The sequence below is a fragment of the Ustilaginoidea virens genome, chromosome 3 (genome assembly GCF_000687475.1).
Source record: "Ustilaginoidea virens chromosome 3, complete sequence".
NCBI lineage: Eukaryota > Fungi > Ascomycota > Sordariomycetes > Hypocreales > Clavicipitaceae > Ustilaginoidea > Ustilaginoidea virens.
In genome coordinates, this window is record NC_057318.1 from 1,080,100 (window position 1) to 1,097,194 (window position 17,095).

General features: G+C 56.2%; 4 protein-coding genes across 4 annotated transcripts; 2 read left to right on the top strand and 2 right to left on the bottom strand.

Moving 5' to 3' along the window:
• Positions 1-756: 756 nt before the first annotated feature.
• UV8b_03583 (uncharacterized protein) lies at positions 757-3,293 on the bottom strand (the record flags this gene model as incomplete). Its single annotated transcript, XM_043141081.1, has 2 exons — positions 757-2,968; positions 3,178-3,293. 2 exons carry the CDS (start codon positions 3,291-3,293, stop codon positions 757-759), a joined length of 2,328 nt encoding a protein of 775 aa, XP_042997015.1.
• A 405-nt stretch (positions 3,294-3,698) lies between these two features.
• UV8b_03584 (uncharacterized protein) lies at positions 3,699-4,563 on the bottom strand (the record flags this gene model as incomplete). The annotated part of the gene is made up of 5 exons (XM_043141082.1): positions 3,699-3,731; positions 3,790-3,968; positions 4,062-4,215; positions 4,352-4,381; positions 4,462-4,563. The coding sequence occupies 5 exons, from the start codon at positions 4,561-4,563 to the stop codon at positions 3,699-3,701; spliced, it is 498 nt and encodes a 165-aa protein (XP_042997016.1).
• A 7,931-nt stretch (positions 4,564-12,494) lies between these two features.
• Positions 12,495-14,603, top strand: UV8b_03585 (uncharacterized protein; the record flags this gene model as incomplete). The annotated part of the gene is made up of 1 exon (XM_043141083.1): positions 12,495-14,603. One exon carries the CDS (start codon positions 12,495-12,497, stop codon positions 14,601-14,603), a length of 2,109 nt encoding a protein of 702 aa, XP_042997017.1.
• A 1,276-nt stretch (positions 14,604-15,879) lies between these two features.
• UV8b_03586 (uncharacterized protein) lies at positions 15,880-16,946 on the top strand (the record flags this gene model as incomplete). The annotated part of the gene is made up of 5 exons (XM_043141084.1): positions 15,880-15,898; positions 15,974-16,077; positions 16,278-16,317; positions 16,432-16,497; positions 16,606-16,946. The coding sequence occupies 5 exons, from the start codon at positions 15,880-15,882 to the stop codon at positions 16,944-16,946; spliced, it is 570 nt and encodes a 189-aa protein (XP_042997018.1).
• Between the last annotated feature and the right edge of the window lie 149 nt (positions 16,947-17,095).

The window sequence follows — 17,095 nt, forward strand, 5'->3', positions numbered from 1 at the left end:
CATCTTTACGAAAACCCCTTGGACGCGGACGTCGAAGCTACCGGCACGCAGCCACGTAAAAGCTGCAATCCCACCGACTCCCTCGCAGCATCTCCCCGGGTTTCCACGTCAGCGCGGGATCAGCGTCGCACGGCCGAGCTCGGCCCAGTACGCGTCATGCAGGTGCTCTGTGCGAATTTCGTCGGGGGTTGATCCCTGGCCTGACTACATATGTGCCTAGTCACCGCGCCGGCGCCGTGCTTTGCACATGGCGCTTCGGGTTTCACGCGAGCAGGAAAGCTGCTGCTGCCCGCTCCGTGCATCTCGACTTGTGCTCTGCTTGCAGCGCCGCGGAGTCGGACGCTCTCTATTGCTTCTCCATCTATAGATATCTATGCGACGACCATGTGATCCGTATGCCTCTGCGAATAGTCATCATCCCTTGTAGCACCGCGGAGTCAGATGCTCTCTATTGCTTCTCCATCTATAGATATCTATGTGACGACCATGTGATCCGTATGCCTCTGCGAATAGTCATCATCCCTTGTAGCACTGCGGAGTCGGGTTCTCTCTATTGCTTCTCCATCTATAGATATCTATGTGACGACCAAGTCATCCGTATGCCTCTGCGAATAGTCATCATCCCTTGCAGCACTGCGGAGTCGGACCCTCTCTATTGCTTCTCCATCTATGGACATCTGTGTGACGACCAAGTCATCCGCGTGCTTCTGCAAACAGTCATCGTCCCTTGCAGCACCGCGGCTCTCCCTTGCCTCCTCATCCGTGGAGATCCGTGTTAATGACCAAGTCATCCGTGTGCCTCATGTGAACAATAATCGTCATCCCTTCTATTCCCAGCTCTTGGACGGCGCCCGCCTTGCTGCCCTCCTCGTCTCGTCGGAGCGTGTCCTTGCCACGAACCACATCGTCGCGGAGTCGCAAATACCGCTCTTTCCAGCCACAGCAGCGAGCCGGCTCTGCAGTCGTCTTCTCCTTGCGTCCTTCTTGCTCGTTCGATCCTCGGCTTCTGCTCGCCGACTTGGGCTCGCTGCCGTCGCTGCCGACGCCTCGCCCGCCCGGTCCTCCTTGAGCCTTGTCCCACGCCAGTGAGTTTTCAATCGCCCGCACGCTCAGCTTGGGTTCCGTGAACGGGTCTTCGTCGTCCGGGTTCCCGCTGCCGATGCGCATGGGTGAATTGCTCCCGTGGCTGCAACGCTCGCATGACCCAACGCCGGTGGCAGGCTCCTTTGAGTCTGTGGGGTTGCAAGACTCGCATAGATTGTTCCTGTTCAAAGGCTTTGGCGCAACGTTGTGCGTCTTGGAGAGATTACCTCGCCACTCCAACACAGGAGTTCCGACCGGTATGAGTCTCGACGCGGGCAGCGTGACATCATCTCCAAGGTTGCCTTGATCCTTCTTTTTCTTGCCGGAAGACGTCGAGCAATTGCTCGAAACCTGCCGCAGTGCTTGTCGAGCCCATGGTAGGGAAACGGGTGTTGTTGGCGGGGGCTTCTTTTCCTCGACAGGTCGCTCAACTTTCCTCAAAGTTGGCCAAGGTTCAGGTCCCGAGTTGGGTGTTTTCGGCTTAGCACAGACATATGTGTCCTGTCTATGACGCTTGTAACCCGTCATGCTTGGCAAATCGACTCCGACATCATGTTCCGGAGCAGTCGCACATGCTTGCGAAGGCTCCGAGGCCGTCTGACTTGGGCTGATAAAGGGCGATGAAATCTGGGGAGACAGCAATCCACTCGTGCTGCATTTCCCGGTCCCGACATCGCCATGGGACCGAGGCGTTGTATTACCACTGCCTCGCTTTTCGACGTTTCCGTTTGTCTCAACATTCGTCAGTGAAGGGCCGAACTTGGATGCTTCCTCTCTCACGTCCCCCACGTCCGACATGGATCCGTCAGACCCTGCTTCGCCCGAGCTTGGCGATAGCGAGGCTTCATGGTGGTGGTCCTTTGGGTTTGGCCCAAGATCGAACAAGGGAGCCGGCCGAAGAGCTGACTCGACGGCATCTTTTGCGTCTTGCGCACCGGCACCATAGATAATGGCCACCTTGGAGGACGGCTTGTTCACGCCATCCCCGGGGCTGTGGAGGCGGACGGTACGGGGCGGCTTTGTCGGCGTTTCCAGGTGGATTGTACCGTTGGGTGCGGCAGTCGCCGCTCTCGGTTCTGCGTCGCTCTTTGGACTCCATGGAATCCATCCCTCTCGAGACGTAGGGCTTAGCCCACTGGCTCTGGGATAGTTGCGCAGATCCTCGGTATGACGGTGCAGACGATCAATTTTACGCTGCACCGTTGCGTCCAGGCTGGGAATATCTGCTGCAATAGCTTGGCCCCTGCTGGCCGCGCAGCAAAGAATGTGCCCCTCCGTGTGACGACTGCGCTTCCAATCATCCACCATGGCCACCGCGTCGGGAGGCCGGTCCGCGAGATGACGACCAGGTACGCAATCCGAAAGCCGTCTTGCTCGTTGACCACGGCCACCAGTTGTTTTCTTGGTCTGTGGTGCTGACCACGTAGCCTTTGCAAATCTATCAGCCAGGAAAAAGGGATTGCCCGTCACGGGTCCGCGATTCGGCGTCTCGGGATCTGCCGTGGGACCGAAAAGGGGTGTTGTAGTAACCTCTCTCGTTTTTGCTGCCTCGTCGGAGAAAGGTTTGCCAATGCGGTCGACAGCACCATCCTTGAGGCTTCCATGGTCTTTTGGCAACTGTTCCGAGGCGCATTTATAGCAGAAATCGTGCCCACAGCGCACACACTTTTGCTCGAACGGGAGGATTTCTCCGCAAGAATGACAGAGCTGAAGAGTTTCGTCGTGAGAAGCTCGAGGAGTCCGGTTCCGATTCAAGATTAGCCCTTCCGGCCGTGGAACTCCGTACGTCTCGAACATGGCCAGCGCGTCTTGGTGGCCTGTCGTTGTTTCTGACAAAGGCCTGCCTTCCAACGCGCCGTCAAGAATTGGTATCCCCGATAGCATCCTGCGGAAAAGTTAGCCGAGGGCGCACCTATTGAGCAGTGCTAGGGCTGGTCCGACATCATTTCCTCTGATGAAGCATGATATTTGTGCCTGCCTTGACACCTGGATGTACCGTCGTTGCATCCACGTCTTGCCAGAGCCCGTCCGATAAAGGTATTTTCGATTGATACTGGAGCAATGTTGTGACTGACTATGTCCCGAGATGCTGACATGGCAAAATCAATGTCCACTGGACGACTCCAGCCAAAATTGCCGTCGTCGTCTTCGTACTCTTCCATGCCAACGGGCACGTAATCTCGACAGGAGTTCCTGCTTGTGTCAGGCATGACTTAACAATGTCACCAATTTGGGACCAGAAAGAAATGTATATGGAGTGGAAAGCGATAGATAAAACCGAGCACCGCTAAAGAGTCCCAAATCTGGTGAGTATACGTAGTGTGCAGGACGTCAATGCCAGCGCGGACTGAAAAGAGTGCCTGGATTACCATGAAGCAAGAACGGCCGGTCGTTCTCCAGCATGGGTTTCTCCAGGTTTGCTTACGAGGGACGCGGGCGGCAAGAGCCAGGGGGACGCAACAGGCACACACATCCGAGCAGGAGCGACATGGTTCACAGAAGGGAGAATATGGGATTTATGGAAATGACGGCCCCACGATTGGTATCAACTGTACGGGCTCGGCGCTAACAAGGTTGAAAAGTGATGTACAAAGGTCAGCCACCAGCGCAACCGTCTATTTGACATGAGCAGAAAGAGTCTCGAGAACCTAGAAGGTGTGTCAGCAAGGCCGTCCTCGCGTAGACTTGTTCCGTCCATGATCCTACCTCCAACTCGATCTTGGCCTCGGCAATGTCCTGCTCGCTGCCGCTGCCGTTGGCCACCTTCTGGGCCTCTGCGATTCCAGCTCGGATGGCGTCGGCGCTGAAGTCTTCCAGGGGGTAGCCTTCGGGAGAGTTGATGCTCATGGAAGAGTTGGGTTGAACGGTAGCGAACCCGCCAGCAACTACACAGCCCTTTTGTCAGTCAACCGTTTCCCCAGGCCGCTTTCCCAGTGCCCAGACGTGCGGATCAGGCGAGGCAAAAGATGCAGACATACGGAACCACTGCTTGGCACCGCCGCTTTCCTCGACAATCTCGACGATGCCGGGCTTGAGCTGCTCGATGGAGGGAACGTGGTTGGCCAGGACGCCCATCTCGCCAGACTCGGCGGGAATGTTGACCTGCACGACGTCCTGGGACTTGTATATGGACTAGGGATCGCGCCGGTTAGCTCGACGTTGGGCACGGGGATCGCAACGCAGCCCGTCACCGGGCTAGGGTACATGGTCGATTGTTGTAGTTTGCAACCATTCGCGCTGGTTCGCTCCCCGCGGGGCTATTCCATACCTGGTGAGGCAGAGACATGGACAGCTTGATCTAGGTTGGCGAAATGGCGTTAACTATGCCTCGAGGCCGGCGAGCAGAACGGGGAGGGTAACGCGGGATTGGAGTTGTACCTTGTCGGGAACGGCCTCGGCGTAGGTTCTTCGCTGGGCAGCAGCCCGAATAGCTGCAGGGCGAGCGCGGACAGCCGCGCGGGCAATGCGAAGGGAGTTCATGGCGAGTTGTGAGGGCGATTCAAGTGCTGCGTGGACGGTGAGCTCAAAGAACGAGGTCGCTGGTTGGCAATTCTTGCTGGATCCCATCCCAGGCCAAGGCTCGGCAGGCAGGAAAATCCGACCACGGTGTCACGTGCCTGCTCACGTGGCCCGCTCGTTGTTTGCTTTGCTCCCCGGCATGGTCACGGGAGGCTCAACGGGTTCACTTGCTTCTGTGGTCTTGCAGCTTCATGACCTGTTTGTCGTTTTGTTGAGTCGAGCACGCGTTTCAGCACCAACTTGGTTGCGAAGACGACGGCGGACGATGTTGTATGTGGTCAGTCCTCGAGGATTGGCACGTCTTACGTAAAGCCACTGTCTGCACCACCACGACGGCCGAGAATGGCTGCTTACCCTGCAGTGCAGTTGCGTGCGGGTGGTTTCCAAACAAGAAACAGGCAACTCGACTCAACATGCCGCGACGGTTCGCTCCCATTGTCCGCTCCCATCGTCCGCTCCCGCGATTGGCAGGCAGGTCACCATGTTCGTTATCATCCTCCCCTGCCGGTTCTGCTGCCACGCTCGTCAGTTCAGCCGTCATGATCAACAACAGCCATGGCCGATCCCCTCGAGACATGGGTCCTCCCTTTACCCGCAGAGACTAGCCAAAGGCCCATCTCGCCGCTGCAAAACGTCGAACAAATCAAACCACGAGGGCAGCAATCAGATCCCTCAACCCCCTCCCCTTCCCCCGGCCACTCGCCCCCCCCCCGGGATTAAGGGTCTTGATGATCCAGACGATCAGCTCTCTAGCGCCTGAGGAATGGCCAGGTGACCCCGACCGAACGAGTCTGGGCGCCAGCTCAACCGGCGCGTCTGCCGCCAAAATGCCCCCCCCCCCTCGTCGTCGCTCGTCGCCCTCGACTCTGGTCCCCCCAGGAACGCCCAAGAACTCAGGCCAAGTTTGCTCCTCAGGGTGACGTAATGCTCCGGATTTGCGGACTAGTCCGTCTGTCATTGTTTGTTGTTCCCGACTAATAGAACTGTGTCACGGTCCCAGTCCACGGCCACGGCCCATCCATCGCATTGTCCCCACTGTTGTCAGATCAGCCCGAGCCGCGGGTGACAAAACATGCCTTGCCCACAGGCAGGTTGTGTGCAGCAACAACAAGCCGGCAAAAACGAGGGCGGACAAACACGGGCACACGCAGACGCATCTCGTCAGCAGAAGCCCTGCACACAAGCAGGAGGCAGGGAGCTGGCACTTGCGGCCCCTGCGGTCCGACTTTTTTTTTTTTTTTTTTTTTTTTTTTTTTTTTTTTGTTTTCTTATCCAAACCCCTGGTCTCGCCCCGCGTTGGGGGATGCCGAGAAAAACGTCCGGACCCGTGGGTGAAACGACGTGATGGCTTGGGGTTGCATCCGGTGTCGAGACAACGGATCATCTTTCGCATCCAACCGATTTCCGTGCGCAATGTCGGCCCGTTGACTCTACCCCGTGGCTCCGTCTCTGCCCGGGCGTGCGTGCGTGCGTGCGTGCGTGCGTGTGGATGGACGTTGCGCAGCCGCGCGGCGAGTCAAGGGCTGGCCTCCCCTGTTGGAGGTAAAATTGAGCTGGGTTGATCGAAAGGGGTAACTGTAAGCTCGCGTTGGAAGAAAACGGAAGGCATCCTACGCCAGGCAGGTGATGAATGCAGTAATAAATGCAGTGGACAGACAGCAGCTGCTCGTGCATGCACCCACCAGGTTGACGCTTGCTCATGCACGCTGCACTGCACGCCGCACGCTGCTGCTCCATGCACAGCAGCAACCACTGGGGCACCGGGGGGTGGGGGGGGCAGCTATAATGTCTGGTACCTGTGGGAGCCGGCGTGCGCAAGTATTGGCCCGTACTCTATCAAATTCCCCGCTGACGAGACCCGTCTGGTGCAAGCAGACATCAGGGTGCTGCTGGCATATGCTGCTGGTGCAACGTCGTGCAACGTCGTGCAACGTTGTGCAACACAACACCGTGCCCCTGTGCAGCCGCAGCCAGCCTGCAACATGTGTACATGTACCCGCCAGGCATAAAGTTAAGCCGCCTGGCACGCACCACCAGACTGCCTGCCAGCCACTGCACAACGCCTCCATCCACGTCGCTCACCGAACCCAAAAAAAAACAACAAAAAAAAAAAAGGCCCCATTGCCTCAAGCCAGGAATCAGGATAAAAACATTCAACCGGGCCGCATCCATGCATCCACCCAATCCAATCCAATCCAATCCAATCCTGCCCTGCCCTGCATTGCTCGGCTGGGCACGGCGCTCCGAGGTCGCGGACAGCAACGATGTATAGTCACGCAAAATTTGCCCGATGAGAACGGGACATGGAGCCTTCCAGCGCACGCCAGGCACGTGCTGCTTCGGGTCTCGGTGGTCTCGGTGGTCTCGGTCTGGTTGGTGTCTGGGGGAGTTTTTTCTTTTCCATGCGCACTCCCGTGCGCCGTGTTGTCAGGGCGGCAACTAGTCCGTGCCAGCTGGGATGAAACGGAAACCGTCACTGACAACAGTTAGTTTCTTGGCCCCGTCTCTCTGCTGCCCTGCGGTCGTGCTTCCGTCCTGCTTTTGGGGCGGCGCGCCAGCCGGGCCTTTCGCGTGGGTGGGTGAGTGGGTGGTTTCAGGTCCTCCTCGCGGCCGGCCAACAAGAGTCAATACCAACAAGTACATGGTCTGGTGGACTTGCTAATGCGGCAGGAAAAGGAGGCCTGGGGCTGATGTGGCCAGTGTCTGGTCTGGTCTGGTCTGGTCTGGTCTGGGTCTGGTCGGTCTGGTGTGGCCGGCCTGGACGTGCCGGAAATTGGAGTGACGCCTGGCCTGGCTTACGGAGCACTTCGAACTTCAGCCAGACCGTTGCATGCATTAGGTAAGGTACCTCACATATAAAACTATAGTATTGCGCTTGCGCTCTGCAGGCTACACCGCCAAGTGGAATGCTCAGCTCGCCGTCTTGTGTCTTGTGCCTCATTCGCCGGCCACCTAACCACGTGCACGCACGCACCGGGCTCGTTACTCTGCTCACCAGAGTGCCCAGTCCTCCAAAAACGAAGACGAATGAACACGCACGCACGCAATGCCTGGACAGGCCCAGCCTCCACTCCAGTAGGTAGTTGACTGACCCGTGAGACCCGTGAGACCCGTGAGTGCTCGGCTCGAGCTGGCACTAGCTTTATGTTGTTGTTGTTGTTGTTGTCGTTGTTGTTGTTGTCTGGAGTTTCATGACAGCAACCGGTATAGTGTGGTGGTCCGGTGGTCCGGTGGTCCGGTGGTCCGGTGGTCCGGTGGTCCGTCATGATACTCCCCAGACCTTGCGTCGCCTTGCCCGAGCGAGCCACGCAGCATCCACAAAGGCCGGCGCTGAAAAGGGAATGCCGAAATGCTGAATGTCGTTTAATAACCTCCGTGCCCGAGTTTAAGAGCCCGCGCGGAGTTTTCTTTCGTAAGCCTTGGTGGGAGGGGAGTGTACCGAGAACGTATGAAGCAACCCTGTACGGAGAAGCCTCTTTCTCTTTTTTTTTTTTTTTCTTCTTTTTTTTTTTGGTGGCGGTTGTGCATTCTCGGCTGCTGTCAAGGCATGCGTTTCTTTTCTGACAGCAGTTTGCCAGCTCTCGGCCTTTGAATGCAACCACCGCGACAAGTGCTTAGGTGACCGGTGTCAGCCACCAAGCAGCAGGATATGGATGGAGCATGTCGAATTTTTCGAGTCTGGTCCGGCCAATTGGACAGAATGCGTCGAAGCAGTAGGGCACCCATGTCGTCAGAAGTCAGCAGAACTTTTCCAGGTCCCACCCCCCCTTTCACCACTTCACCATTCCAAACCCCCCCCCCACCCCCCCCCCGGCACTGCTCACCCACCAATCGAATTTCCGCATCTTGGCTGCATCGCATCTGCGCGTCTTGTTGCAGCGTCTCACATGTCTCGCATGCACGCGACCTGGTTCCTGCTCTGTCAATCTTTTACAAGCCAGATGCATGTAGAGTTTCCACGGTACGGAGTGCTCTGCCAAGAAGGGATGTGCGGACTGTGCACGGCATCAACTCGGCGGCAAGGCGCAACGCCCAAGTCCCAACATCCTTCTTGTTGATGGTGCCGCAAAGTCGTCAAAAGCCCGACACAAAGTGGCACCAGGAACTCGCATTTGTGGCCGTCCTTTAGCCTCTTCCGAACGAAAATAAATAGCTTGGCGGTGAAACCTTGCCGCCGGACACTGGTGGCGTCCTCTGCAGCCCGCCCACCTTCACCTTGGCATGGCGTCTTGACTTGCGTCTTGACTTGCGGACCGTAGTTTTGCATCTGGCTTAGCCGGCTTAGGGCTCACAGCCCAGCCTCACTCGCAGCACTCCCAGGTCCACACCATGACAAAGACAGGGGTTCCAGAACAATCACCCGGCGTTTCTGTTGTTGTCGGCCGAAATGCCCGGTTGGCCCTACCTGCAAGTTAGCTGCGGCCATCATGCCAAAGCGCTCAACGGTCAGGTCAACACGATCGGTCCGCCTATTGTACTCGGTAGCAAAGGCTCCTTCTCAACTTGGGAACGGGGCTGCGATATAGTTGATGAGCCGGCAAGCAAGCGGCACGGTTTTCAAACAAGTCAAACGCGTGGCATGGGCATGGGGTAAAAGACGGGTGGCTGGAGCAAGTGTAGATGGGTTAAGCGTAAATGGGACCCGAGTCTTTTCCCCGTCCGTACGGAGTACATGTACGAAGCGAGAAAGGGCCAGGCCCGTTGGTTGGTGCCAGCGACTCTGATGGGGATATGCCAAAGGGGACGCGACTAAAAGGAAAAAAGGTAGGCTCCACGACGGAATAATAATAGTTTTGAGCTTGAAGGAAAGAGGAAAGAGGAAGGCAGAAAGCCCCAAGCGCACGAAAAGAGGCCGCCGCCGGCTGAGCTGCACAGTGCGCTGCACAGTGGGTCTATCGACGCCATTTTCGGGCTGCGTGCCTGCTCCGGCTGCCCGGCAACTGACAGACCAGTCCAGACTTTGTCTCAAGCTGGCTGGGGCTGGGTCTGTCCAGTCTGCTTGTGAGCCGACGACGCCCAAGCGAGGGGGGCCCTATGGCCCGGGCCATACCAAACCAAATCCAGGGCTGGTTCTGGCCTTTACAGCAAACAGCCAAGCAAGGGAAGGGCCTCGAGGCCTGCGGTGGTTTGCCGCTCAGGAAAGCTTTACCTTGCCCAAGTACTCCTTGTGGCTCTCGTTAAGAAATGAAAAAAAAAAAAAAATTCAAGTCCCTTCTGCCGCTGCTTTCTTGCCATCTGCGCCCACCGCACGCTGTGGGATAAATTTCTTTTCCATGTGCGCACTGTGCTCTTGCCTGCCAGCGCCGCCTCCGGTTTGTTCACTGTTTCCGGACTGGGCTGGGGCCATATGACACGACGCCCAGCAGAGGCCCATTACTATCCTGGACATCAGGCGATGGCGTCTGTACGGAGTATTGACACGAGCGGCAGTCCGATCCGGCCACGAATTCCATGAGGTGCACGCTACCTTGCCAGCGACGAGAGGGCCGTTGGACGCGTGGACGCGGAACCTCCGCCGTAAGACGACTTGCGAAGGCTCGGAAAGAAACATACATGTAGCATTATTAATTGACCCTGCAGTTTGACGGGTCGGGTCAGGGCCGTAGAGTAAACTGCTGGCACGGAGTACTTGGCAAGCGCAAAAAAAAATAGTTTTTTTTTTTTTTTTTTTTTTTTTTTTTTTTTTTTTTTTTTTTGCGGTCGTGCCGAAATCTGGGTACTTTGAATGCAATTTTTATTTTATTTTATTTTATTTTACCGCTACGGCGATACACTCGGTACTTGTCCCCATTTCTGTATTTCCTGCGTCATTTCCAATCCGCAAAAAAACGGAGTACGGAGTCTTCATCCCAACCATGCATGGTCATGGCCTGCTAGCTTTCTGCAACATGTCGCTCGCCTGGGAGTTACTCCGTAGGATTTGCGGATACATATTGACTACAGGCTTGCAGGAAAGCGGAAATCGTGCTGGAACAGGAATCGTGCACAGTGCCTCCTTTCCACCACGAAACCCACACCAACTCATGAGTGACTGGAGTTCTCGACGGGTCGGTCGCGACGTGGTTGTAGCGGGAGTCTTTTCCTACTCCCTACTGTATGGCTACTGTATGGCTACTGTATGGCTACTGTATGGCAGTGTGCGTGCCGCACTGGCTGCCGTGAGCCATTTACCATTTACTTGTCCCCCCCTCTCACCCCGTACTCTGTAGGGGGCGCTCCATTCCGTGTCTCTCCCACTCACCCCTCTCGCAAGCCTCAAACAACACGGCGGCGCGACACTTTTCGTCAATGTTTGCCTTTGTGCGGCTTTGGCTCAACTCCGCTGCTGCTTTGCCCACTGCACTGTACGGTTGTCCGGGGGCCTCAACGTGTCCCTGCGCAACCCGCAGCCTGTGCGAGGCACTCGAAGAGACCAGACTCGCAGCATGTACTCTTCCGGAAACGGTACATGTTGAGGTTGCCTTTTAAAGCTTACAAGGCTCATCATTTCAGAAATACCCAGCCTGGTGGTATGACTATTATGACTGGTGCTGGTCCGACAGCCCCACCTCAAGTCGCGGGGTTTCCTAGGTACCTACTCCGTACCTTACCTACATCTGCCTGTACCTCGTAGTGCCCAGGTCTCGCCTGTAGACCCAAGGACCAGACCAGACTGGACCTTTTCTCCCGTCTGGTCTGGTGCGTCCGTCTGGTGGGTTGCAGACAGTCGTCCACTTCTGTTTTCCACTGTCTGCCACTTGCCAGCCACCAGCTGCCAGCTACCAGCTGCCTGCACGCCCACGCCCACCGTCTCCCACCCAGACCAGCTGTTTGGCGGGCGACTGCGGCGGCTGCTATGTATGTATGTCCATGTCTTTTGCCATGCTGGCCCACCCTCCTCGATATATTCCCATCAATGCCCGCTTTCCGTCTCCCTCCTCTCCTCCATCACATCGCTTTCTCAAGACATCTTTTGCTGGCTTGCCTCACGGCTCGTCAATCCGCGTGTTGGCTGCGCCTGCCCTCGGGGCATCTTGCTGCTTGCAACTTGGTCTGCCTGCGGGCGTTGGGCTTTGCTTTCGGAGCCGCAGTGATCCGGCCCACGTATCGCGTGAGGGATTGGCGACGTCGCAGTGCGTCAAAGTTGCTTGCAGTCTTGGTCTCAGCTCTATTCGCCCAAGGTCCCTTGTCTTACCAACCCATCCGCCCCGACGATCCCTACGCTACGCTACCTTTGCATTTGCAGGTCGTATAGTTCACGTAACGCCCCTGTTGGACGGGCGTCATCTGGAAGTCCGCCAAGATCGTACCACCACATTTCTCATCAGCACATATCTGCGCCACCGAGGACCCTTGATTGAAGCAAATCAAAAATTCGTCCTTTTTCTCTCGACTTGTCTGTGCCTGAAATCACTACCTACCACGTCGGCTTGCGCGGCGACGCTCGTGGCCGACCCTTATTAAGTCAAGTGGTTTTTCAAACCCTCACAGACCACTTTCTAAACAAAACCAGCCAAACGTGGAATATGTCAGGCTTCCGGTTATAGCGTCAGGGTCCTTAGGGCCATTTGACTCGCCACCCAAGACTCGTCCTGAACACGATAAGAGGTTTACACTGGTTTGTACACCTTGTCTGCGCTACGCAACCGACAGCCTTTGTGTGCTCTTCATTATAACGGTCCCTTGTTTCTTTTTTCTATTTTTTACTCTTTTTTTAAGAAAAAAACCCCCCCCCCAAAGTTGCTCATCGTTTGAGTTGTCCTCGATCTGCACTATCAAACCTTTTCATAAAGCTTGGTCTGCGTTCCTGGCCGGCGATAAAATAGGAATCGACCTCCTACCCCCCCCAGTCACTGCTTTTTTATCGAGTTACATTATCAGTTCGGTCATCGCCCAAAAAAAAAAAACACATCATGGCTACCGCTTCTCCTACCTCGCAGGTTCCAACTTGGCTCGAACCTACCTCGGAGGAAGCTGAGGATCTTGACGAACCTCCAGAGCGGAAACCCAAGTTTGGGAGAACTGCTGTCCGGCAGCCGCAAGACCATGCATCGCTGTTGACCAAGGCCATCATGGGTGAGACAGACGAGTCTCCGGCACGCCAAACCCACTCTATCCTCAACAGCCAGCGCCGTCGTTCCATGACGAGCAATATCAGCGTTGCTTCAACCGCTGACCTGACTAGCGACACGGGCATGACGAGCCCATGCCGGACTAGCACACCAAGTCCTCCAATCCCGGAAATGGCCGCTTTACGTTTACATCACGATGTTTACCAAATAAAAAAGACACCGGCCGTCAACGCTACCGCTCCCCAACTTCCCCAACCTCCTAAGAAGCGATGCATTCAGTTTGCCTGCGCAGCCATGCCACCCATTGCTTCGGCTCAACCCATGGTAAAGTCGCCCTCGGAAGGACAAGCTGGCAGACGGCCTTCTATCAAGTTCGCCTGCCCAGAACGACCAGCGTCGACTCAGAACACACCTCCGAAGCTCATGGCGGAAGCTATTGTATCACCTTCTTTGCCTACAAACCCTGAATCGCCTTCCACCCCCAGGAAGCCCTCCGCACTTCCGGCAGCCTGTCAGAACACGCCCCGTTCCTCAACCCGACGTCCATCCGACAGGGCCGCGCTGCATCGTCCCAAGTTTCTCCGCGCCAACTCTGTAGATCTCGTCAAAGACAGCTCTCAATTTCATGAGTTCGCCAGTGACATTGCTAGGGAGGAAGACTGGATCAGGCAACCTCCCTCAGCTGTGGCAACCAGACTCACCATCGACGACACACTTTCCAAAGAGAATCACTTCCGTCGCATCGGAGCCGAGGCTGAGGAGGAAGCCGAGATGGAGGAAAAGGAAGACGAGGAAGCCACCGAGGATGACGAGGACTTGGATGCTGTGGATGAGGATGACGACATTGAAGACGACATCGACCAAGACGAAGACGGAGGCAACTTTGAAGAGGATTCCGATGGGTACCACACAGATTCCGAGAGCGGGTTTGCCGAATCCGACGAAGAAGAGGAACAAGACGAAAACATGATGCTCTGGACTCCAAGCCACGCCACGGTTCGCAACAAGACCGTCGTTGTTGCCCCCATCCGCCGACTTTCCCTTCATGAGCCTCAGTCCGATTCCTCGGCAGCAAGCGGCAACACTCGGTCGAGCATGAGGCGGCTGAAGGTCAGACGCTCCGTCAAGATCAGGTCCAGCACCCCGGACCTTCCCGATAGCACAGACTTTGTCTGCGGCACACTCGATGAGGATAGACCGCTGGAGGAAGCCTATCTCTCCTGCTTGGCCGCCCGCAGAAGCGAGAAGCTGCGAGTCATCCCGCAAGACATCGACCCGAGCTTCCCGGCGTCTGACCCTGACAATGACGAGGACGAAGACATTTACAATCCCGTGCTCCACGAAAGTGACGAAAACGTATGGGTTCAAGGCAAGATGGAGGACCTACACCACGGGCAGCAGGATCGGTGTCGAAGACGCAAAAAGACGGAGCAGGCCTCCCCTCGCAAGTACCGTTCACCAGCACCAGCCGCAAGGAGGCATCATTCTCCCGCCCCAAAGGCTCGCGGTCGTTCCCCCAAGCCGCTGTTTGGCCGTCACTCGCCCAGGAGACCATGCTCCCCGGCCCCGAGAGGGTTCAACACTCCCTCCCAGACTCCCCGCCAGGGCCCGCACGTCCAATTTCATCTGGCGGGTCGCCCTGGGATGACGATGACGAAATCTCTCCCTCGACCCCCCGCCATCTTCACAGCCATGAAAGGCGCCAAGACGACGAAGCACCAACACGTTTCTGACTGCCACCTTCGCGGCGCTATTGACATTGTCAAAGGTCTGGAGCATAAGCGACAGCGCCGGAAGGAAAAGTTTTTCCAAAAATACTGCAATCGGGCTAGACGCGGTCAGATTCCCGAGCGGAAGCCCCAGCCTGGGCGTGGCGCTGAGCGCATGAAGGAGCTCGGCTTGCTCATGGCTGGCAAGAAAGATCAGGGCAACTATGTCTTGTCTGTCTGAGGCAAGGTGGGGCTGTCCATGGCTGCCTCTGATTCAACTCGGAGATGCTGCGATTTATGCTGCTCGAGTGGGTTGCCTGGCGGTACTCGAACTGCAAGGGCCCAACTCGCGGCCCAATCCTATCCGTGCATTTACAGATTGATGGATTTCTTCTCCTGTATATAGCTACAGAAAGTGTGTTGGTCGAGGGACGGTTCCACGATGAAGTAGCTCATTTCTGTACATACTCGTTCATTGTTTCTTTTCCTTTTCCCTTCCCTCTGCTGTTTATATGATGGGAATCTTTCTGCCAGAGGATGCGGTTTGTTTTTGACTTTTTCTTCTTCTTCTTCATGTCTTTTCTTCTTTTCATTTTCATTTTCCCGACCGGGGAGGCATACTTGCATTCGCTTAGGATACCCTTCGCCAGAGAGATCTGGGTCATGGAACAAAGGTGTTTTTGGGGGCGTTGGTGTGTGGGAAACTTGGTGCAAACAAGTACATTTTTCTTTTTCGTAATTCATGACGAGTTTTATTTTATTTTATTACCTTTTTTTTTTTTTTTTTTTTTAAACGCATTGACGACCTATGGTGATTGTGATGGGTGTTGTTTTTTGGGATCGCGCTCGTACATATATGCTGCGTGGAGGAGGCAGCTGATGCACGTGGTGGTGACGGTGGTGACCAACTCTTTCGGAGAGCTCGAGAGCTCGCCAACGGTTTCGCCAACGTGGATAAAGTGAATAAAGACTGGCATTTGATAATGAATGATGGGCTATTTTATTTGCACGACTTTTGCGCCTTTGTGAGTAGCCTAGAGATTTCGGAATACATCGGTGCTCTCCAGACCAGGCAGATGCATGCCTTGCGGTGTCGATGGTGTCGATGATGTCGATGGTGTCGATGGTGTCAATGGGTGTCGATGGCGCAGATTCCCAGCGGTGCCTGCCTGCCTGGTTGCTCGAGTACGGAGTGCAGGCTGCTGGCACCCAACGACGCCACCCAGCAGGTGCGTGACCCGGCTTGCTGCCTGAGGATTCAGGCGCAACAGGGCAGCGGACTTGAGCCAACTCGCACGCACTTGGACAACTTGACTTCTCGACCGGCGGTCCAGGCAGGAAAATCAACAAGTCCTTGCTCGGCGTGATACTCTCCCTCCTGGCCAAACGTCCCACCCTCTCAACCGACCGACCCCCGTACTCGGTTCGCGACGCACGCATACCGAAGCCGACACTCGCAACAAAGCATCCGAGCTTTTCCCTTTTCCCTTTTCCCTTTTCGCCTTTCGCCTTTCGCCATGTGGATCATCAACTGGTGTATGTTGACGATGCAGTTGCCCACTTGGATGCCCGCGCCTTGACTGACACGTGCTGTTTCGGCTGCTCACCTAGTCTACGACGTCCTCTCCTCCTTGGGGCTGCTGAACAAGCACGCAAAGCTGCTGTTCTTGGGGCTTGATAACGCTGGAAAGACGACGCTGCTGCATATGCTCAAGGTATGCCGTGTGACGGGGCGTCGGGTCGCCGTGTTTTGCGCCGCCCCCCTCCGCCAGAACGTCCGACCTGTATCCTCGCCCATTGCGCTAGCCGGCTGCAGCCCGGCCGCAGCCCGGCCGCATGCCTCGATGGCAAGACAGGAAGAAGCCGGCTTCGGGCTCGGCTGGTGCATCTGCTAACGAGCATGGTGCAAAACTAGAATGACCGAGTCGCCATACTTCAGCCTACGCTTCACCCTAGTGAGTTCTCGGCTTACCCCCTCCCCCCCGGCTCCCCGCTGGCGAAACGGGCGGTGCATGCGCGGATTGAGCAGGGGGCCTGGGCAGGACAAGCTGCTAACCAGGAGATATCAGCATCTGAGGAGCTCGCCATCGGCAACGTTCGGTTCACCACATTCGATCTGGGAGGTCACCAGCAGGGTACGTAGGGCCCATGTCCACGCAGTTTGTCGACACCTGCGTGTGTGTGTGTGGGTGGGCGGGTGGGTGGCTTGCATGTCTTTTGCGCTGACGGCATCTTTTGTGCAGCCCGCCGTATCTGGAGAGATTACTTCCCCGAGGTCAACGGCGTTGTCTTCCTCATTGACGCCAAGGACCACGAGCGGTTCGCCGAGGCCAAGGCCGAGCTTGATGCTCTTTTGGCCATGGAAGAGCTGTCCAAGGTCCCCTTTGTCATCCTCGGCAACAAGATTGATCACCCGGATGCTGTGTCCGAGGACCAGCTCCGGCACGAGCTAGGCATGTATCAGACCACCGGCAAGGGCAAGATTCCCCTGGAGGGCATTCGGCCCATTGAGGTCTTTATGTGCTCTGTTGTCATGCGCCAGGGATATGGGGAGGGCATAAGATGGCTCTCGCAGTACGTGTGAGGGAAGCTGGCGGAAACGGAGATTAAGCCGACGCTGTTTGAATACGTGTGCGGTTGTAGACTTATCCGAGGGGATGGGGGGGGATGGACAGACGGAGGGAAGCAAACAGTCGAGCGCATGTGCGAGAGAAGGGAGTGGTTTACGAGGTT